Source organism: Dipodomys spectabilis, unplaced genomic scaffold, assembly GCF_019054845.1.
Source record: "Dipodomys spectabilis isolate Male_0828 unplaced genomic scaffold, ASM1905484v1 ptg000043l, whole genome shotgun sequence".
Taxonomy (NCBI): Eukaryota; Metazoa; Chordata; class Mammalia; order Rodentia; family Heteromyidae; genus Dipodomys; species Dipodomys spectabilis.
Window position 1 is genome coordinate 20,613,440 of NW_024870720.1, and position 23,321 is coordinate 20,636,760.

At 33.4% G+C, this 23,321-nt stretch overlaps 1 protein-coding gene across 1 annotated transcript in view; it reads left to right on the forward strand.

The window, feature by feature from the left end:
- Adgrl3 (adhesion G protein-coupled receptor L3) overlaps positions 1 to 23,321 on the forward strand; it is a 703,150-nt gene that overhangs the window by 634,581 nt on the left and 45,248 nt on the right. The window contains exons 20-21 of the mRNA XM_042678231.1: positions 3,657 to 3,723; positions 6,367 to 6,458. Coding sequence (XP_042534165.1) covers positions 3,657 to 3,723; positions 6,367 to 6,458 — 159 coding nt within the window. The remainder of the gene's footprint in view (positions 1 to 3,656; positions 3,724 to 6,366; positions 6,459 to 23,321) is intronic.

Genomic DNA, 23,321 nt, shown 5'->3' on the forward strand with positions numbered 1-23,321 from the left:
AATAGGTAAATGACATTTAGGTGGCACTGATACTAAAATCTACATTTTTAATTTTAATGATATTTCTTATGCTTTGGAATAGAACAACTCTGGAGGAGAATAACAATTTATCCTTGTGAAAATAATATTGCTTCAGTAACATTTCATTAGACAAAATAACAATGTTATTTTTATCATTCAAAAAATACAGTACAATAGAATTTAAATGATATACATGTGCTATGCTAATGAGATAAAGATAAGGCAAGATCTGTGGCACATTATAAGTCCTCCTTTGAATTCTAGAATATATTTGGTATTGAAAGTTTTTGTATTACTTCCAATAAAATGTAATGTGGTCAGAGTGTCCTTGCTTTTTTAGCTCAGATTTCTTTTGTTATAGTACTTTCATAAGCACAATGTATAGATTATACACATATGGTTAAATTTTATTAAAAAGTAATTCGAGACATCATAAAAGTTATACAAGAATGCTCTATCAAAATGACTCAATTCATGAGTTAGAAGTTGCTTGGTGGATAAAAGCCACTTTCAAGTGGATCATTTTCTTCAATTGTAGATGTTTCTGGCCTTTTGCAAGCTTACTGTGATGAAGTGTTCCTCTTCCATTTGTCTCACTCATCTGAAATGGTTTCCCCTTAACTGGTGGATCTGAATTGCATCCAAATGATACTGATTTATAGGATGCTATGAGTTAGACTCTACATATCCAGACATGTTTGTATACAACCCACACGACACCATTCCTCACATTAAAGCCTAAGAGAATTGTTTCAGTTTTAACACTGTAAACTGGGGCAGGAAATATGTGAATTTTTAAGGTAGGTAATGAGAGCGAGCGATGAAATACAGAAAGCTTTGAGAGAGCTAGCATGTGTCCAGAAACAACAGCAGGTGTGGCCATATGGCAATCAAATTAGCAAAGGCATTCTTGCCACAGAAGGCATAAAGCCCTGCAGCCCTCATGGAGAGATGGCTCACTCAGTGAGTGCACTTTGCATCGTTGAGCTTACCTCCTTCCACTGTTCAGTTCTGAGGGGAATTTAAATCTATTGTAATAAATACACATTGAAAACATTTTTTAGAGTAAAAATAATTTCTAATTTCACTTTTGCATTTCTCAGATACCATTATACCAAAAGCACATTTCCAAAGAAAGCATTCCCTAAGCAAGCTTTATATGGAAAAGCTGAATGACTGTTACTTAAACAAAGTGTTTGGCAATGCTAAGTTTTTTACTCTCTTCATTGAAAGACAATCACTAATCATATAAACATTATTTGTACAAGTCTTTAATTTGTATGATAGACAGGCAGACAGACAGACAGACAGACAGACAGACAGACAGACAGACAGACAGACAGACAGACAGACAGATAGATAGATAGATAGATAGATAGATAGATAGATAGATAGATGTAGAGATATTTCTAGGGAATCTTGAAGCACATATTCCTATAAAGTTTATTTCCTGGAAATTTATTATAGCTCTCAGATTACCTCTCCAAAACTTTGACCTACAAACAAGGACAATATTATTAATACTCATTCTTACATTTATCATCAATATTGTATTGTAGCACTCGGATTCTAACAACATTCTTAGGATGAGAGTATATTCTAGGAGAATGTCTCTGCTTGTCCTTTGTTTTTACCCTGAGGGAAAAATATGGTCTGTGGAGAATCAGAAAAATTCCCCTAGCTCACTCAAGTCTAACACACGCATCCTTTATGAAGGTGATGACACCTCCACATCAGTAAGAAGGGAAAGGTTCATGTATGAAACTTGAGTTCTCAGGTTGATTTCTATTTATAGGCAACACCATACATAGATTTTCTATCATCAAGTTTTTGAACAACACAACAAAAGCATAATGAATTACTCAAACAAAATGGGGAAGAATTTAAGTATTGATTACCTCACCAATAGTATTTTTTCTCAAGCATGATAATTATGTGTATTTTGAATAGAAAGAAATTGCCTTCTCTAGGATGAATAGATGAACTGAAAGTCTTTCATTGTACTTTTATTAAAATTAGTTTATATGTGTTTCACTTAATAGAAAGATAAATGTCTAGAAATTGATTTTCTATCATCTATCATCTATCTATCTATCTGCTATTCTCTCTTGATCCATTGATTAATTGATGGTGTTGGGAAATGAAAGCCGGGCCTTGTGCATTTCAGGCAAGTGCTTTGCCACTGAAGCCCTCTTTCGGAAGCCCTCAACTTTTCTAAAATGTAACCTCTTGTCATGTGCATAGATCTATACTTTTTTGTTGCCAATAGTGAGACTTGAACATAGGTCCTAGGTGCTGCCCCTTAGTTTTAGTCACTCAAGGATGGCATTCTATCGCTTGAGCTCCACTTCTGGCATTTTGCTCATTAATTGGGGATTTTCCTGCCTGAGCTGACTTCAGCCATGTTCCTCAGATTTCAGCCTTCTTCATAGTTAGAATTATAGATATAAACAACCAGCACCTGTCTTACTTCTCCTTTTTTTAAACTTTTATAATATTTTATCAGAGAAAAGCAAATATTTTATGTATCAATTACTTTATTGATAGATATTTTTAAGTTGTATTCTTTGTAGCTTTCCTGGTATTCTATTATTGCTTAGGTTTAACTATCATTTGTGTAATTACAAGAATACTTTAAGTCCTTAAGATTTGTAGGCTTACAGTACAGCAAAACATTCTTGGATATTTGCTGCTGAAAGCATTTCCTTTTTAATTATGCTTCAGATGTACCAGTTTGGCAAATAATTCAAGATATTATTTTTAACATCAAATATAATTTGTTCAAAATTTACATTAATCTTTCTCATAACGAGTCACTTCCATTTTGTCTTCCTGTCATCCTGGAGAATGGAAGTGTAATTTCCCAGAGGCTTTAAGAATTGGGGGAGTATTAAATGTGGCTGAAATTAAGTGATTAATAATTCACTTTTAGGTCATGAATCAACTTCATGAGATGCTAAGGATAATTTGCAACCCCAGAAGTATGAGCAGTAACAATGCACTTTTTTAAGACTCAAGAACTCTCAAAGGTTGGCTGCCCAAGCTAATTAAACTTCAGTCGTCTGATACCAAATTTATTTCTTCTTTGTACTGAATTTCCTCAGATCTTCTTGACAGGAAAATGTCACTTTCCCTGACAGCTGATAGACAGGTTATGTAGCACTGTAATTGGAGAGAAAAGGATAGCTTAAAGCTACTTGTTTTAATGGCTCTATGCATGGCCTTTTCATTCTTTTTCCTTCCTTCCTTCCTTCCTTCCTTCCTTCCTTCCTTCCTTCCTTCCTTCCTTCCTTCCTTCCTTCCTTCCTTCCTTCCTTCCTTCCTTCCTTCCTTCCTTTCGTTCTTTCATTCTTTATTGTTTCCCATAAGATTTCTATGACAGGCACAAAAGGCCTTAGCAAATAGGCCCAGTGCGATTTTTCCCTGCTTCCTCAAGGGGTAATTATCTTACTCCATCAATAGTGCTGTCAGAAATTGGGCACATAATTCAGCATTTAAATGAACAAGCAATGTAATATTTCCTGTCTCCCAGTGGAATGCTTTGCAGCTCACATTCTTCTCTGTCACTCGCTCATTCTTGATATATGTCCACTACCCTGTCTTTGAGTATTTCTCTCCCTTGTGTTTCCCTGCAGATGTTGGCTCCGACTTGACACCTACTTCATTTGGAGTTTTATAGGACCAGCGACCTTGATAATTATGGTGAGAATTCCTAATTAACTATGTATTTTCCACATCAAGAAATAAGACTTTAGCCATTCCTGTACTGACTTTAATTTACATAGGTTAATTTGAGGTGAAGCATGTACTTATTTGACCCTACATAACTCAAGCAATTAGGCACTCATTATATGCTACTTTTATACTGTAAAATAGTTAATCTAAACCTGCAGGAGAAAAATACATGAATGTGAAGTGTTTTGCAATCTGTGGCCACTTACAAATCCAATCCAATTTAGTCCATTTAGTTATATAGATAATTAAGCAATGATAACTTCAACAATAGTATATTTTCATTTTTTTTCTTTGGGATAATTTGAATTGAGAGTGTGGAGGAATGAGAAAGATGGGAAAATACCTATTTCTTCCAGTTTTGTCATGTCTCTTTAAAACGAAAGCTTAATAGAATTTACTTGGGCACAGCCCAATTAAGCAGGCATTCTGAAATCATGCTTCTCATTTTATTTTCAGCTGAATAATATTTTTATTTCCAATACAATTTTTATGTTTAGATCAAAGTATTAGTACTACTCTTTATTAAAAATATAGTTACTGCCAGCTGTGAGTGACTCATGCCTGTAATCCTAGTTACTCAGATGGCTGAGATCTACTGATCCTAGTTTGAAGCCAAACTGGACAGAAAAGTTCCCATGAGTTTCAAATTAACCACTCAAAAAACCAGAAGTGGCACTGTGCCTCAAGTGTAGAGTGCCAGCTTAAAGCACAAAGAGATTCAGCACCTAGGCACTGATTTCAAGCCCCACAACTGACTGAAAAAAATATATGTGTATAGATGCTACTTATTTTTGTTATCCTTTTGTCTTTGAATAAAATATAGGACCACAATTTCTTATTTTGAACTATTGGGATAAAAATATTTTGGAAGTAAGAAATGTTTCAGAATATGGAAAGGCAATATGATCTATATACTTTATATGTACATACCTACATTGGTACATAACATACATACATACATATATAAACAGTAAGAAATAGGATATTGCTCCAAATGAAATATATTAACCATTATTTTTATAAGAGATGAATAAAAGCTCATAGAATACTGACAATGTGCAGTTATGTCAACACAAATCACGTTTTCCTCTGCAAATGTACTCAGTTCAAGTCAGGTTTATTAAGTACCCAATATATAAATCATGTATTTTTGCTAATACTGGGGCTTGAACTGAAGGTCTTGTGCAATTTTAGCAATTTTTCTCAAGGGTGACATCATACTACTTGTGCGACATCTCCACTCTGTTAATTTGCTGATCATTTGAAGATAAAAGTCTCTCAGAGTTGTCTGTCCTAGCTGACTTAGAACTGAGGTCCTCAGATCTTAGCATCTTTAATAGCAAGGATTGTAGACATGAGCCATTGCATTTAAATTTTTACTTTTAATATTGTTTTGACTTAGGGATAAATGATAAAAGTTATCAGGCTATATTGTAGGGAAATTTTAATGGGGCTTTTAAATTAAATTTCTAAACTGTAAAAAGTATAAATGAGTCAAATGCCAAAGGACAATGTAATATGTGATTTTCTGTGCAGTTTATATATAAATGGCACAGATAGTTTACACTGGAATTCTTGGTTCTAATTCATATGCTTTCTCTAGTCTCAATGACAAAAGAATATCATGACAGATTGTAATATCAGAATTTAACCAATACTTTCTAATCCTTTTAAGAATGACATATAGGTATTTGTTTAAGAATGAGCTGATTTTATGTATGTATGTATGTATGTATCTATCTATCTATCTATCTTTTTTTTTTGTCAGTTGTGGGGCTTGAGCCTGGCATGGGCACTGTCCCTGAGCTCTTCAGCTCAAGTTGAGCACTATATACTTGAGCCACAGTGCCACTTCGGTTTTCTGGTGGTTAATTGGAGATAAGAATCTCATGGACTTTCTTGCCCTGGCTGGCTTTGAACTTTGATCCTTAAATCTCAGCCTTCTAAGTAGCTAGATTACAGGCGTGTGCCACTGGCACTGGGTGATATATGTATTTTTATAATGTAGCATTTGAATCACAATAACTTCATCCAAATGTTCAGGGTATAGAAATAGTAGCACTCAGAAGCCCTAGAGAAATAATAATCTTTGTTTGTTGGTGGCTTGTGTTTATTTAAAAAAAATACACTGAGTGTTGAAAGATTTGTCCATCAAGATGAGTACCTGTTGTCCTAGCTTCTCAGGAAGCTGAGAAATGGAAGATCAGTATTTGAGACAAACCTGGTCAGAAAACCATGAGACTCCATCTTCAAAAAAGAAACAAGCAAAAAGCAGGTCAGAAGCATGTCTCAAGTGGTAGAATAGAAGTTGAGAAGCAAACCAAGCAAGCACAGGGCTCTGAGTACCACCAAAGGGGCAAAGGAGCAGTTTTCTGTCATTCTAAATTGCTGCTGATTTTGTGTGATTTGGGCACAAAGAAGGCTTTGTCCCACATTCCTCCAACTGGCTTCTTGCCCTTTGCTAAAATACTAGGCAGGCGCTGGTGATCAAATTCCTTTAAATGTACACTCAATACTAATTTACCAGAACGACTCGTTTGTAACAGAAAATAGACTTGCCTTTTTCTTTACTGTGGTTATGAACCATAACATTACCTTTTTGCATTCCAGCTTAATGTAATCTTCCTTGGGATTGCTTTATATAAAATGTTTCATCACACTGCCATACTGAAACCTGAATCAGGCTGCCTCGATAATATCAAGTAAGTGATTTTCATTTTTGTTTGCTACGTATTGTACTCTGCAGCTATGCCGGCTTTTTATTGTGTCAAAACAATATGACTACATTATTATGAAGGTCAGTGTACTGTCTATGCTGAGTAAGTTCATTTATTGACTCTTGAAGTACCTGAAAACAGTACAGTACAGCTCTCTAGTTTACCCACTTTTCTTCTAAAAGTTTTGAGTGAAATCTGTAGTCACTTTTTCCTCAAAAGAGATAGAAAATTTCCTGAAGAGAATAGTCAGTTCTTCTCCAGATTAATGACTACTTACATTCTCTCACATTCTTCTCTCTACTTTGAATATGACAAGGACAAGATGGCACCTGCAAGTAGCAAAGTAGGATTTTACACTTCCAGAGAAGACTGCATTAGGTGAAGAATCTGGATATCTGCAACTAATCTGTCTCCTTGTCAGGAAAGAGGGAGGGAATCTTACCTAACATACATGTATGGGTTGAGCATCCCTGATTTGAAATATTAGGATCAAGGTTATTTCAGGTATTTAAGTTGTCTTTTCTTTTTTAAATTTGGAATATCTGTATGGATTTTATTGCTGAGAAATCCCTACTCTAAAAATCTCAAATTAAAAATGCTTCAAAATCTGAAATGTTTTGATTCATCATTTGGAATTTCAGAGCATTTTTGGATTTAGGATTTTTCAGTCAAGTAATAGCCAAATTTGCTTTGAATGATAAATACTTAGCTCTGGGTTTATTGTACTAACATAACCTCCTGGGAGAGGTTGAAACTTTCTGAAGAAACATTCCTTGGAATAACAAAAAGCAAAAATAAATATATTTTGCTTACTGCTTAGCATTATTGATATTTGCAAAACATAGTAATGGTTAGGTGCATAGTTATTATTAATATGCATGATATTATAAATTGGATTTTCTTATGGTCTGCTTATATATGTGTTAATGTGGAACCATAGTTTAATTTAAATGGATGCACATTCAAAGTTTTCAGGAGGTCACCTGTAACTATCATGTCCTTACTCACATTCTGGGAGCCACTTCAGACAGCAGTTGTCATTCATTTTCCATCCTACTGCACCTGCCATTGCCCACAAGGAGGCCTCCAATGCGTGTTAAAATAAATAAATAAATAACAAGGAAGTGGAGGTGTGGCTCAAATGGTGGAACTCTAGGCTTGGAGTGAAAGAGCCAGAGCCAAATCAGAGAGGAAGCCCTAAGTTCTAGCACAACAAAACAAAACAAAACGGGACTGGGAAGGTGTCTCAGTGGTAGAGTGCTTGCCTTGCTTTCATGAGGCCCTGGGTTCAATTCCTCAGCACCACATAAGCAGAAAAAGCAGGAAGTGGCACTGTGGCTCAAGGGGTAGAGCGCTAGCCTTGGGCTTAAGAGCTGAGGGACAGTGCCCAGGCCCAGAGTTCAGGCCCCATGACCTGAAAAGGAAAGGGAAAAAAGATCAGTATACCAAAGATTTTAATGACAAGTATTAATGATACTAAACAGTTAATTCCAATGAAGAAATCATTTGTCAACATTAATTGCAAAGGAGAAGCAAGGAATTCGAAAGATAAAAACATCATAAACTCAGAATATCTGCTCTGAATAATTACTTTTTATAATTCTTAATTTTACTTTGTTGACATAATAATCATTCTAGTGCTGAATTATGTACAATTAAATTGTCATTCTAAAATATAATGTTAGTTACATGGACTATTCATCATAAAAATGAATTTGAATAAGTCAAATAGTACCACAAAATATATTTTCTTTATCATAGAATATATTTCTCTAGTGAGACTAAGCTATGCATTTATATCTGTTATCTTGTATCCTAAAACAAGATGTAAATAGTTATTTATCATTTATTATTTAGTTCAAAAACTATCAGAAAGAAGTGACTAAAAATATTATTTACATAACATCCTTCACTAGCTTGAAAAGTAGAGACAATGATCATTCTTTGTCCTATTCTACAAGTATATTTTTAAGTCAGTTTTATGACATTTTTGTCCAAAGCATTAAAGATGAAGACGTTTTCTTTATAACATACTCAGTACAGACCTTTTAAATGTTTAATTTGCTCATTATTTGTATTTCTCTAGATGATATTGATTGGTAGTATTGTTTAGACAAACAATGAAGCACATAAAAGCTAATAATTATATTTAGTGACATTGATGGTATCAAGTTTTATAAGGTAAAGAATAAAAAACACCCCAAACTAAAAATAAAACCAAAACCATAAATGACATTATCTTGATTTCAATTTTGTCTCAATAGCTTGCTATAGTCCAAGGATATAGTTCACCTGTATTGACATCTAAAATCCTGAGTGCTCTGCTGTATTCAGTCTCAGGATTGAAAAATAAATAAATGCCTAGATAAAATAACATATAAACTGCTAGGATAGTGTTTTTGGAAGTATTTATCTTTTCTGAGATTTCTCTTTTTTGCTTTAAAGTGGCAGGAAGAGTGAGGAAATTACCTACACATCAAATAAGTGAAGAAATATAAAACAATCTTTGATGAATAACTACAGAAAAAAAAATCTAATGAGGGAAAGCAAGAAAACTGAGTATTAGAAAACCATGGTTTTAAGATGGAAGAAAAACCATGATCTGGTTAACAACTTCAGAGAAGGAATCTGGCAGATAGTGGGATCCAGAGAAAAGCTAGAACAACTTTACTACATCAGATTTGAGGAAGGGCATTCCTCTACCAAACTAACAGAAGCCAGAAGAGAGAAGCAGTTTTGCTAAGGTGGATTAAATAACCACAATCATAGCATAGATAGGTGAATGGAAGCAAGGTTAGAGCAGTTGTTTGAAGGATATCTACTGACTCTCCTGGACAAAATAAGATATGTTCTTCCATGTTGGAAAAAGATCAAACATCTCAAGAAATGTTACTTACTACTTCATAGAATCTGAAGGAGATTTAATTACATTTAAATGCATTGTATTTACTTGTAAAAAGTGAGCTTTGAAATCAACAGGGCAAAATTGAGAAAGGAAGAAGGATCTGGACAAATTGTTTGGAACATTAAACAAGATGCAAAAGCTGTCATCTTTTTAAAACAAAATTTTATTTATATAATGTATATTTATATGATATAGGTAATATGAGAGTTCTTTTTAAAGATGCAGACATCATTTATCTGATAATACTTTTTAGTATACGTAGGAAGGCATGGAAGTTTGAGGAGTATTTTGAAGGAAGGTAGTTTTTTTTTTTAATGTATTTTTTGCAGGGGTGAAAAAGGTTGACCACCGTGCTCAGTATATGAAGAAAAATATCACCACATTACGCTTTTTGGAAATCAATCTTTCTTTCTCTCTTTCTTTCTTTCTTTCTTTCTTTCTTTCTTTCTTTCTTTCTTTCTTTCTTTCTTTCTTTCTTTCTTTCTTTCTTTCTTTCTTTTCTCTCTCTCTCCTTCCTTCCTTCCTTCCTTCCTTCCTTCTTTCCTTCCTTCATTTGTTCTTTCTTTCTTTCTTTTTGTACCAGTCCTGGGGCTTGCATTTGAGGCCTGGGTCCTATCCCTGAGCTTTTTCCTCAAGGCTAGGGCTGTACCACTTAACCCAGAGCCTCCACCTCTGGCCTTTTCTGAGTAGTTTATTGGATAAAAGAATCTAATGGACTTAACTAACTGGGCTGGCTTTGAACTGCCATCCTCAGATCTTGGCCTCCTTAGTAGCTAGGATTACATGCATGAGCCACAAGAGCTCCATGGAAAGCTGTCTTTAACTCACCAAATATTTAGTATTTTCTCATTGTACAATTCCATTCCTTCATTGTATATATATATGTATATATAATATATATGATGCATATATAATATATACATATATGTATATATATATATATCATTTAAATGTTTCTACTTTTTTCTAGATACATATAACCTACTCAATTTACTTTCTTTCTCCTTATCACTGCCAATATTTACTTTTAGGCAGATATTATCATTTCACAAAATGTCAGCAATGGTTTCTAATCATTTCTCTTCCTTCCTCATATTAAGGCTAGCTCCTACTCCCTCAAGCCAGGGAGATCTCCTGAAAAATAGTAATTCAGTCACGCAGGTCTTTAGGGCAAAACTCTGTGAGAGGTTCCCATCACTCTGATCCAGCCCAGTCCACCAAACTTTCCTGCTTTTTGCTCCCTCTTTCTTCAGGGTTCTTTTCATCCATTTGCCCCTCTGGCCATTTTAGGTAAGCTCTCTTTGGTCTGTGGTCTTATCTCTACTGTTCCTCTTCCCTAATACTTTGTCCAACTGGCTTCTTTTAACCATAGTTAGTTATCATTTTATTTAAAAGTAGCTATTTCTTGATTCCAGAAGAGTGGCAGAGTTATCATAAACTCCTGTGAGGGTAACAAAGAACATTTCTATGACTGTCTCATCACTGTGTAATAATACACTCTTGAAAACAATAAACAATAAGTGTCTGATTGATTACAGAGAAAATGAGGATCCCAATTCTCAGGTTTAACTTAAAAAGTAATTTAAAGTAAACAATACATGCCTATTTGCTGGTTGTTGATGCGTAATTTGTCTCTTTTCATGAAAGTAGATAATTAGAGTGAGAAATAAAAAGTAATTCCAAGAATTTGAAATTTCTGGTTGAGTTTCTCATGCATGAAAAACAGAATATAAAGTAATCATAGCAAAAATCTAACCTAATTAAAAATAGTAGGTGTAAATAAGAAGCAGACTATTATTGAACTGATACCAGCCAAAATTAACATGCAACATACCTGAAGCATTGTGAAATACAAAACTTGAATTTGTGAGTTGTGCAAATAAAACACCAGCAGTTCTCATGATCACTCATTTCTATTGCTGCAAGGTATTTACAATATTTTTAAGTATTTTTATTAAGTAACAACACAACTTATTTTCAAGAATGAATAGAAAGAATAGAAGTTTGAGTCCTAGGCATGAAAAGATGTGCCTATTTGGAAAGGGCACGTAGTTGACTAGGTTTGCTTTCCTTTCCTATGTCTTTCCTTACGTTCTTATCTGTGGACAGGTTTCAGCACTCAATTTTCTGTGCCTTAGCATGTTTTCTAGCATCTGGTCTTTCCCCTTACCTAATGTTCGCTATGGGTCACCACTTTGTAGGCTGGTTTATGATATCCTTTCTCCTTTTGTATTTTTTAATTGCCAAACAAGTTGTAGTGCAGCTTTGCAATCTCTTTGTTTTCCTCTGAAGTGGGAATAAGCATACCCATGTTTCATAATTTTGTCTTAGACGAATGTAATCAGATGTGTAAAACAAACAGCATATTCATTGGTGCTCGACAAGATAGTCATGTTGCTCTCTATTGTGGTGGTTTTACACGGATGTAACCATGTCACCTAGTCTGTTCTTCCACTAGTGGGTTCAAGTGATCTTCACTCAGCTCTCAAAATAGCTAGGGCTATAGACATGCACTACCTACCACACAGGCTTAGCTTTGTTAGTGTTAATCAGTGCGTAATGCTCTGCTGCATTTAGTCCTTTCTATTATGATGGTGAAAGCATTGCTCAGTTTCAATCAAAATCCCACTAGACTTCAGATGGCTTTGTTTACCTTCTGTTGCCATTAAAAAGTATGCAGAAGATGATCATATCTTTTTTCAAGACAGAGTTATCCTGGCTCCAGGGGTGAAATTTTCATTTGATTAATAAATAGAGAGTTCTATTTTGGAAAGGAAAGACAATGCAGTCCTAGTGAGTCTGGACACCTGCCATGTGTTAAGAAATCAAAGAAAGCTCCTAAATAGCTTCAGGGAAAAGAGAAAAAATGTCCAACCTTAATAATATCCATAATAACTTACTACATTTTATAAGAAGATGACCTTTACTTTTAGGATCATGTTCTAAGTTAGTAAAAACAAGTCAGAACTATATTCGGATGGAACTGAATGACTAATACTTTATGGAGTTAAGGTTGATTAGCTTCTAAAAATAAAGGCAAATTAACATAACACAATACAGTAACATAATTATATTATAATTTCTATATTTTATCTTTCATATTAATATTTCAATATAGATATATATATAGCCTATAAAGTAGATGTAGCCTAATTTTTAAAATTATTTCATCCTTATACTACTGTCAGAGCAATGACATAAATAAATGTTTGGACTCTCATGAGGATAATATTTTGGACTTGTACTTAATAAAAATGTCTGTTAACTTAATTTTTTCTAGGTGAGTTTTGTGGAAAATATTTCAGGACATTTTTATTCATATTGAAATATTAGATATTAATTAAATATTGAAATATAAATTATGTTTTTACAAAGAAGCTTAATATAACTTAAACTTTAAAAATTAGCTTATATCCATATAATTGACTATTCATATTTTATCATATCTTATTATATTTTCTCATACCTTATCTGTAACCATCAAAACTATTACATTCAAGTGACAACTTCAGAGACTTCAAATTACTTTACTTATTTATTGGCATACAGTATATTTGTTGATATATATTTGTTGACACACAGTGTCACTTAACCTAATATTGGTTTCTCACACCTGTAATTCTAGCTACTTGGGAGGCTGAAAAATGGAAAGGTCACCATTCGAGGGCAGCTCAGGCAGAAAAGTTTATGAGTCCAAATTGGGAAAAGTAAACATCAAAAGCAGGGTTGGAGGAGAGACTCAAGTAGTAAATCCTCACTATGGCAAGTAGGAGGCCCTAAGTTCCAAGCCCAGGACCACCCCCCACCTCTTAATTAGGTCACCTTAAAAAAAATACTAAATTATTACAAAATACATGAGGATTATATTTTCTTTTACAATCAGATATTCTTCTTAATGTACAGTTAACACACTAGTGCTTGGGATTAGAGTCAGTAACAGATTAGTTTCATTCATTAGAAGATGAAATGGTCATTAGGAAGATTCTGAAAGTGTGTATCATCGGTCCATCACCTAAATTTTTCCAGTCTTCCTCTACTTTCTTGGTGGGTGGTTAGACATTACTGGAAATGTTGCCTTGATATAACCATAAGCAATCTAAATGTGTTTAATGATATTGGAGGTGCATTGTTATGACAACCAGACAAGTTGCTAATTAGGACCTTGCTAATGCTGTAGTCCTTTACTGATTACCTTTATTTTATCATTTAAAACCATTTAACAATCCTCTTTTTAAAAGTATTTCAGATATAGTTTCATAAACCTGTGAATATAGACAAAATTTTTAATTAAGATTTTTATTAGCATACATTGGTTGTGCAGTGGGTGTTTCATTGCATTATTTCTGAACGAGTATACAGATCACTTCATCAACTTCACCTAGCACTTTCCCTCATTCCCTTTATTAGTACAATTTCAACAACTTTTATTGTTCTACTTTCATGTTTGTGTATAAAATACTGAAAGCATACTCCTTTTTGTTCACCTCAGGTGAAACCCAGGAATACTATTCTAAAATAAGTTCATAAACTTAAAAACATATTCATCTTAGTGTAGCTTCAGCTTATAGACAATTATTCAAAAATAATACTTGCAGCAATATTCCAAATGTAAATAAGAACATTTGAATCTCCAAAAGAATAAAAGATTTCTGAGTTGTTTCAAGGTTCATAGCTGAGATCCCAGTATCAAAAAATAGATAAAATTAATTAATTAAAAGGATAGATGCATTAAAAATATACATTACTATAAGGTTTACATAAAGTGAGTAACTTCAGAAATAGAGATGAAAAGGAAATCTTGCATATCTTATGCTAACTTTATGCATGTTATATTAATTTTGAGAAATATGGTTAAAGGCTCAAAGGGTATTACCTAGTAGTTATACACTTGGGATATGATAACTAAGGATGTCCCCTTTATTCAGATTATTCTTGGCACCTCTGATTCTTTAACAATAAGGATTTCCTTCCCTCTGGGTTTAGGGAATGTCCCTTTGAAATGAGAGTCCCTATGGAATGAGAGGATTATGTTTTATGGTTTGCTTCCAGAAACAGGGTAAAGGGAAGATAAAAGAAACCTCCCTACAAGAAATGCACTCACTACCTTTACTTATGTGACTGTAACCCATTCGTACATCAACTTGACAATAATTTTTTTTTAAAAGAGACCTCCCTGCTTCTACTCTTTTCTCAAATGTCTAGGTGACATATTTTAGGGTAGTGTATGTTGAACCCCATTAAATGATTTTCCATGTGTACTTGAGCCTTTGACTTTTAATAGCAATTGAAGTTTAATTTTAAAGTTATTGTTCTTCAAAATCATAAGTGAAGAGCCCATTCTTTAACCATCACCATGAACTCTATGTCATAACATAACATAAATCCTTAAATATATTTAATTGAGTTTCACCTCTATGGAACTTTTCAGTTTAGATCCTTTGAAGAGGATCCTTTAAATTTTAAAATCTCAGCACTGATTGGATTGCAATGATAATTAATTGTCATTGATTGTATGTTTAAAAGAAAAAAAACTTTTGCTTATTTTAACACTTAAAATTATTTTTAACCCTAAAATCTGGACAGCCAAAGAAATACAGTTACCAGGAGCTTTATCACAGCAACCTTGGCACGATCAAAATAAGATATTTCAGAGTTATGTGTGCTGGAAATGAGTTCCTGGGTGAAACCACCCAAATAGACCACTGCTTAGTCAGAAAGGCAATGCGATAAATGACATCACGAGAGCCCCCGGTATGGGATGTGTGCAGAAGCCACGCAAAGGACTGATGCCCGCATATTCCATCACTGCATTTACAACTGTCAGGTTGTTTCTGTTTTTTTTTTTTTTCAAGCAAATAGTAGATGAAAGTCATCTTGAACGCTTAGGATAGGAAGGAGGTTTGGCCCTCCTTCCTATCCTCCTCCTATGCGAAATCTTCCCTGTAAAGAATGGGAGCGCGTATGTACTGGCAAAGTTCTTTTGTCTTGTTAGGCATTACTAAGCACCGTCACAGATTGGACGATCATGGAAAATACATTTCAGTTGTGTGTTTCTCGCTTCAGCAGTATTTTCCTCCTCAAGTTTGAGTTTATCAAATCATTACACGGAAGCCACAGTGTAAGAAGATGAGAATTCAGATTGGTGTTCTACCAGCCTGAACACACAGCAGTATATTTGTAGTGAAAAGCTGCAGAGAGAAGAGGTCTGAGGATATTAGCGTGATTCCCAAACAAAAGCATTGGAGAATATGAGTTAGCCCATTTTCTGATGTAATACAATACTTACTGAATACTTAACAACAACTAAAAATGAGGAGCCTTATTTGGACTGTAGTTTGGAAGCAGAATGTCCAAACATCATGGTTTCGGCTCTTGTAGTGGTCCCTGGCTGCTTGATCATGACTTTTGCATGACTGATAGAGCAGGAGCACTGGCTAGATTGTCCCCTCCTTTCCTTTAAAATGAAAATCCTTTTTCAGGAACAAAGTTAGGGCTCTATAAGAACTACCTCAGTTTCTTCCATGAGTGATGCCACTGATAAGCTATTGCCCCTCCCCCGCACCCTCCCCCCCCCCCCCCCCCCACAGCTCCCAATTGGGCTTCATACTTGAAGATACCATTAATTCTAATTGTTACTACTTTGGAAACAAAGTTACCAACATATTACGATTTGGTGTGTCCTAAAACCACACTCAAAGTATTTTAACAAAGTGGCACTAATAACTATTAGTGCTTTTCCCTTGACAATTTTTACTTTTGCTTGTCCAAAATTCTTTTACTTTCTATCTTCTTAAGGTCACTTGACATCCTGGGCAGGAAGATCCCTCATCCATTAGAAAAGTCCTCCACATGACTGACAGCATTACTGACACTTATTGTCAATATGTACACGTCCATATATATCCTTAACACCATGATGTGTGTTTCTTAAGCGTTAAAGTTCATGCTAGCTAGTTCTACACCAATTCATTAAAGTAGACTGTCAAAATGTTCTGTGATTGAAGGCAGTACCCATGACCACTGACTGAATGATTAATCATCACAAATGAATTGCTAAATGTATTGCCACATCCGTAGTTCATAGTAGTTTCTGTTCATTCCAAGTGAAATTCCCAACTTCAGTGTTTCTCCTTCTCTTACTTAGATTCGAGGAGTAGTTTACAACAGGAACATTCATTTAAGATTTTTTTTCTTTATTACAAGGTAAAAGATTGGATGTGTAATTAAAACGTGTGGACAGAAGTGTGTTATGCATTCTTGAACTGCTCAGTCCTGATCTCATTTTTCTCTTGGCTGGGTCGCAATTGTTGTTGAGTTTTTCTTTGCCATACAATTATGCAGTTTTCAATGGTCTGTCATCAAAGTCTCTGGTACTTCTATAAATGTGCTATTTCAGGATGCAGTCTCAAATATTTTTGACTATTTCTTATGGAAGCTGACATTTCAAACCAGATACTTCAAAGTTCTAATACAAACTCCATACAAATGAGATTGATCATCTAGGAGACCATCAGTTACTTTATTAGAAAAATAAACTATGAGCATAAACAGCAATAATGTATTAGCAAAAGCACTCACATTAGTAAATATTAATATGCTACATGAATAAAAATGTTTATCATAAACTGGCATATTTTGTAACAGTGATTGTGAGTGCATTTCTTTGATTTTTCTACCTTCATTGAATTTGATGTATCTTGCTTTATTCACTATAGAAAAATTTCCAAGAACTCTTCCATTCAAGGGTACCATAAATCTCATTGCTTACAGAAACCCTCTTTAGTAGACTTGTTATGTCCTTTTGTTTCATCTAGATAATCTGTCTTTTTAGCAGCAATTATTTTTATGCCATTTCCCAGTTTGCTTTCTGTTCATTGTTTTTATTTTACTCACTGATACCTTTTTTACAAATGCCTTCTTTCTGTTGACTTTTTCTTTGTGATATAGAGATATGTGATTTGTAATATTTCTATTTAAACTATCAACTTTTTTCTCTATGGTGTATGTTTTGTTGATCTCAACTGAAATATTTTAAAGTGAGAAATTAAAGTATTTCCCTTTGTTTTCTCATCCCCTATACTGTGTTTTCTTTATCTTCAAGTTTTACAATTCACATTAAGACACTTTTTTCAACTCAGAAAACTTATTTTCTGTTTTACTGTCTGAGCTCAGTTTCCCCCATCCTTTACTAAACAATCCAACAATTACCTGAAGGTTTGTTCAGCCATTAGCCCTCATTGCTCCTTTACACTGTGCTTTCTTTTGTTCCACAAGTATACTGAATGACTTTCTACCATTACCACACTATTTCTAGAGCTCGCTTAATAACTGAGAGCTGAGGTATTCCCTTTTTGATCATCACTTGCAAAATTGACATAGTTACTCTAGGACTTCCATAATTTTTCACACGAATTCCAGTTGTTAAATAGCTTCTCATATTTCCCTTTTCTTTCAATTATCATTGCATTTCATTTTACAGATTGTTGGGAGAGCTAGTGAGTATATTGACAGAGTTACATTATATCTGCCATACATATGTATATCTATTTATTTAAAACTTCATTATATCATTTGAGAAATATTTAAACTGTCTTTTTGGAGTCTGGATTAGTTTGCTTAATATAATTTTTTGAATCATTCCATTTCCTTATGACTGTGGCAATATCATTCTTTCTGATAGAAGCATAGAATTCCATTGTGTATATATACCACATTTTTTTGATCCATCCATCCACTGAGGGGCATTTGAATGATTCCATTTGTTGGCTATGGAAAACAATGCTACAATGAACATAGTTGTACTGGAAGTTTTATGTGGCCTGGTTTGTGGTCATTTGGGTAAATACCCAGGAAGGAGATTGCTGGGTCATAGGAAGCTCTATGTTTAGTCTTTGGAGGAACCTCCATACTGCTTTCCAGAGTGGATGAACAAGTTTACACTTCCACCAAACAGTGCAGTAGTATTCCCTTTTGGTCATATCCCCACCAGGATTTGTTTCTGTTAGTTTTCTTGATAATGGCCATTCTAACTGGGGAGAGGTAGAATCTCATGTTTTCCCTCATTTGTGATAATTAGAATGTGCCTGTAAATCTACAAGTCAACATAGTGGATGGTAAAAGACAAAAAATTCACCAGGACATGATAAATTATACAGGACTCGAGGCATTCATATGAAATGAGCGCAGAGAAGGGTATTCTTAGGAGTGGGTCACATAGCTGCAATAGCTATGTGCTTTTGATTATATGAAATGATATTTATTGGAATGAACTTCAGGAAGTAAAAACAAGATGTACCTTGTTTTCTTTGTTGCTGTTTTTGTTTTCATTTCCTTCTGTCTTGTTTGTTCATTTATCTTTCTTTGGGAGGGTCAGAGGAGCCCAGAAATGGTGAGACAAACAGTGAATAACTGTAGCAGTGATACTCACTAGGCACTATGTTTAAATTGAACTATCCCACTACGGTAGGGACTGGAGGGAAAAACAGGGAGTGAGCAAGGGAAGAGGTGACATTGTTCAAAAAGAAATGTACTCTTTTCTGATTTATGTAATCCTAACCCCTCTGTACATCACCTTTACAATAACAAGGAATAAATAAGTATTTGTTGTTTTGGTACAAATACTAGGGATTAATGTTAGAGCCTGGAGTATCCTTTAGCATTTAAGCTTAAAGCTACTGCTTTATCATGTGAGTCACAGCTTCATTCCTGGTATTTTCATGGTTAATTGGGATTAAGAGTCTCATGGTTTTTTCCTGCTCAAGCTGGCTTTGAGCTGTAAGCATACCACAGCCTCCTAAGTAGCTAGGATTATAGATGTGACCCAAAAGTGCTCAGCTCCGTATCTTTTTTATATATTTGTAAGTTCATTTATCAGAGTCTGTGCATTCTCTACTTGGTTAATTCCCATCTAACTTATTTTATCTTGTTGCTGTTGTTATAATTATATCCAATTTCTCCTTAATTATCTACTTCATGTTTAGTAAATAGGACAATCACCAATATTTGCATATTGATTTTAAGTCTGATAAACATCCTAAACTTTCAATAGTTACAGGTTTTTCTTCCAGCCAATTTTAATTTTTTCTGGAAATGATCCTGCCCTATCCAAATAATAATTTAAAAATTACATCTGTAATGCTAGATCTTGTAACAATTAACTTTAACATTGTTTCCAGCTTTATCTATTAGTACAAGTACTATAGTGGACATTTTCAAAAATAGTCTGGATCCTTTCATGGTTGTTGAGATTTGATAAGATTTATATGAGTGTGTATGGTATGCTTGTATATGTGTGTATGTTTATATGTGAGTGTGTATATATACACATACATATACATTTTTCCAATGTTTGTTTTGTTTTTAAAAAAATAGATAATTCTATCAAGTTAAGGAAACTGTTATATAGTCTCAGGTTCTTCAGTAGTTTTACATTTGCATGAAAAATACTATAATTCCTCAAATTGTGTTTCTTAATATATCTGGAAAAAATGTCTTTCTTTAAGACTACCCATATGATAAATGGACTGTGATGCATTTTAATTGATCATGTTGTCCAAGTACCATCAGATTTTGTTATTCAATACGCTACTAGGTCTTTAAAACTATCTTCTTCAATAAAAAGTCCTCAAATTTATGTATGTGTAATCTGAAACTATTCATACTTGGTTAATTATTGTAGACTCAAAAGGGCTTTGTTTTTTCTTTTCTATTTTGGATTAACTTATATGAAAAATGCATTATTTGTTACTGGAATGTTAAGGAGAATTTATTTGTAAAATGTTGTGGAACTTGAAGCTGTTTTGTAAAGGAAGCAGCAGATGGTAATTGTTAATATTTACATGCACATGTGCATATTTTTGCTGTAGTTATCTGATTTAATTTCATTATTTTCAGAGAAATCACTCTGCTTGATATTGATTTGCAATTTTTCACAGAGGATGCTTTTTGGTCTGAAATGTACCTGAGTTAAGATTGTTATTTTGTGATTTGGAGCATTTTATATAGCCATAAAATGAAATTTATTATGGTATTCCTTACATTTACTTGGCATTTCTTACCACTTGTCTCATTCACATTAGTTTGAAAGATATGTTGACATCTCTAGCAACAATTTTAATTAGGTACTATTACATCTTTCAGAACTTCTGCATTAAAAGTTAAATTGAGATAGAAATCTCTCATCATTAATTAGTCTCACTACCCAAGGGCTCTGGGCAGTTGGAATACTGTGTTAAGTTTTCAAATATATATACATATATATATATATATATAAAACAGAGAAAGATCATAATATACTTAGATTCATCTAGATGAATGCTGGGTGATTTCAAAAATTATTACTATCTGAGAGTCTTCCAAGGTCAGTTTTGTTTAAGGCTTTGGGTCAATTCACTTTTAAACATCCCAGCTCTATTACTTTATTCATTGTGGAAATAGCAAAGTAAGACTTGTAAAAGTTACTTTTTTTGAAAAAAGTAACTTTTTCCTTTTAACAGAGAGCCCAGTGTTCTCATGAGTCAAGTTTAATTTTTCTTATGTTAACCAGAGAATTACGGGTCTCTACTTCAGCATTCACTAGGAAATCTGTATACATTCCTATTTCAATGTAGAATATGAAATTTTTGTCACTAACAAATTGAGGCTTATATAGGAAAATGACTTGCTCAAGCTAATTAAAACTTATCATGTCTCTCTTGTATGACAGTACCTACCTGGGTTCCATTAATGGGAACTTTTGGTTAAGTATAGTGTTTTAAATACTTAGTTCTTCTTTAATTGCTTATGTGTTGCTTATTCACAGAAGAAGTATAATGTCTCTTTCCCAAGTTGGTAGAAAGATAATACTATCACATGATATGAGAGATAGCATAACAAAAAATTCAACTTGTCAAAACACACTAGCCAAATAATAAAAAGTTATAATATCTTGACTTACTTTACTTAAAATTTTGCATGTCCTCTAAATAGAAAGAGATTCAGAAAATGTGGCATTCCTTAAGTTTATCTCTTTATATTCTATTGATTGACCATATTTATCTAGACTTGTATCATGGATTATTGGAGTTTGTGAATGCTGAGACTGAGTCTATATATAAATATTAGTATATCTACAAAAGAGCATAAAGAAATAGTATAAATTATAAGTAATTTATACTTATAAGTAAAAGGTATCAAGTTATAATAATTTATAGTTCTTGAAATGTTGGCTGAATAAAGCAAATTATTGTTAGTATAAAACATAGATATAAAATTTATCTTTTAGGTAGATATTTTAGATATTTTATTTCATCTTTCTAGTCAAGGTTACATTTTTTGAAAAGTCATACAATTTTGAGTATAGGTATGAAACTTCTATTTTGTATTGAATTTAGTGAAACTATCACATATTATTTCATGTCCTTCACTCTTTGTTTTGTGATGAAATAATTGCACTTAGGGAAAAATGCATTTTCTGAGTATACTGTCAACGTCATATATGTATGAAATGAATTTGGCCTCCTCATGTAAACTAGAAAAATACATGTTTCTAGTTTAGGAATATGGATATAACTCCCTTTCGGTTGAGAAGAGTTCAGTTTGTAGCCTTTACCGAGTCAAAACTTTATTATCTCAAAGAAAATGAAACTTTATTAGAATTCCTTAAATGTAAATAAAGACATTATCTAGGAAAATAAGTCTTTTGTCCTCTTCTGATTTCTACTTAAGATATGAATTTCCTAAATGAAATGGAACCTAGTGTAACAATTTATGCCTATTTTTCCCATCCAGGTTCTTTTTTGAAGACTTAAAGTCCAAGTATAGCAGTAATTGTATAAAAATATTTATATAGTGCTTTGCATAATAAAATTTTGTATTGTTTTAAATTTTGTATATATAAAATATAGTATATATGCATAATGGTGTATATGTTAAGCTCTTTTATTTAACATACACACTCCTTGAGAACTGTTTTACATTTATCCTCATTTCAAAGATGAAGGCTGTGTGATGTAGAAAGTTTAGTTAGCTCAAGGAAGCAGGCAATACCAGGCTCAGCTGGATATCCAAGGACAAGCAGGTCCCTTGTAAACTATATTCCACCACTTCACCTCTGACTAGTATACACTTTTAGTACAATAATATTAGTAAGTAATCATATAGTGGTATTATTATTTACTTCCCACAAAACAATTCAAAATAACATATCATTGCCTGCAACTTATCAATTCATCCTTATATATCTACCTGACTGGTGGAGAGTCTGAACAATAGTAAGTATATAATTACTGATGTATAATTATAATTTACTCCATATTCACTTGACTTCTTTCATATATAACTTTATTTTGGGACTATATAAAGTTATATAAATTTGTGTAACATTGAGTTGTAAAGGTAACTTTATTTTGGACTATATGAAGTTATATAAATTTAGGTAACATTGCATTATAAAAGTAATATAATTACAACTTTTGCAGGTTCCTGGGCTTCAAGCCTATAATCATAGCTACAGAATAGTTACTCAGAAGGCTGAGAGCAGAGCATAGTGATTCAAAGCCAACCCAGGCCAAAAAAAAAAGTCTATGAAAATCTTATCTCCAATTAACCATCAGAAATAAAACTATAAGTGGAGCTGTGGCTCAAGTAGTAGAGTATTTTCCTTGAAAACTACAGCTCAGGAACTGCAAGCAAGCCATGTGTTCAAGCCCCAGGATCATCATCAACAAAACAAAACAAAATAAAACAAAACAAACTATATATTTGACTTGACATTTATTGACCTGGATTTATTATGGCAAATCCTTATTTTCAGTTTAAATCACCTGTAATTTAAAATTTTTATATTTCTGTTTTGTTCCTAAAGGCTTGAAATATTTTAACTTTAAAGCAAAGCAATAAAAATGTTTATGTTATATTCTAAACCATTTATTGTATTTGTTTAGCTCATTTCATTGTCTAAGTAA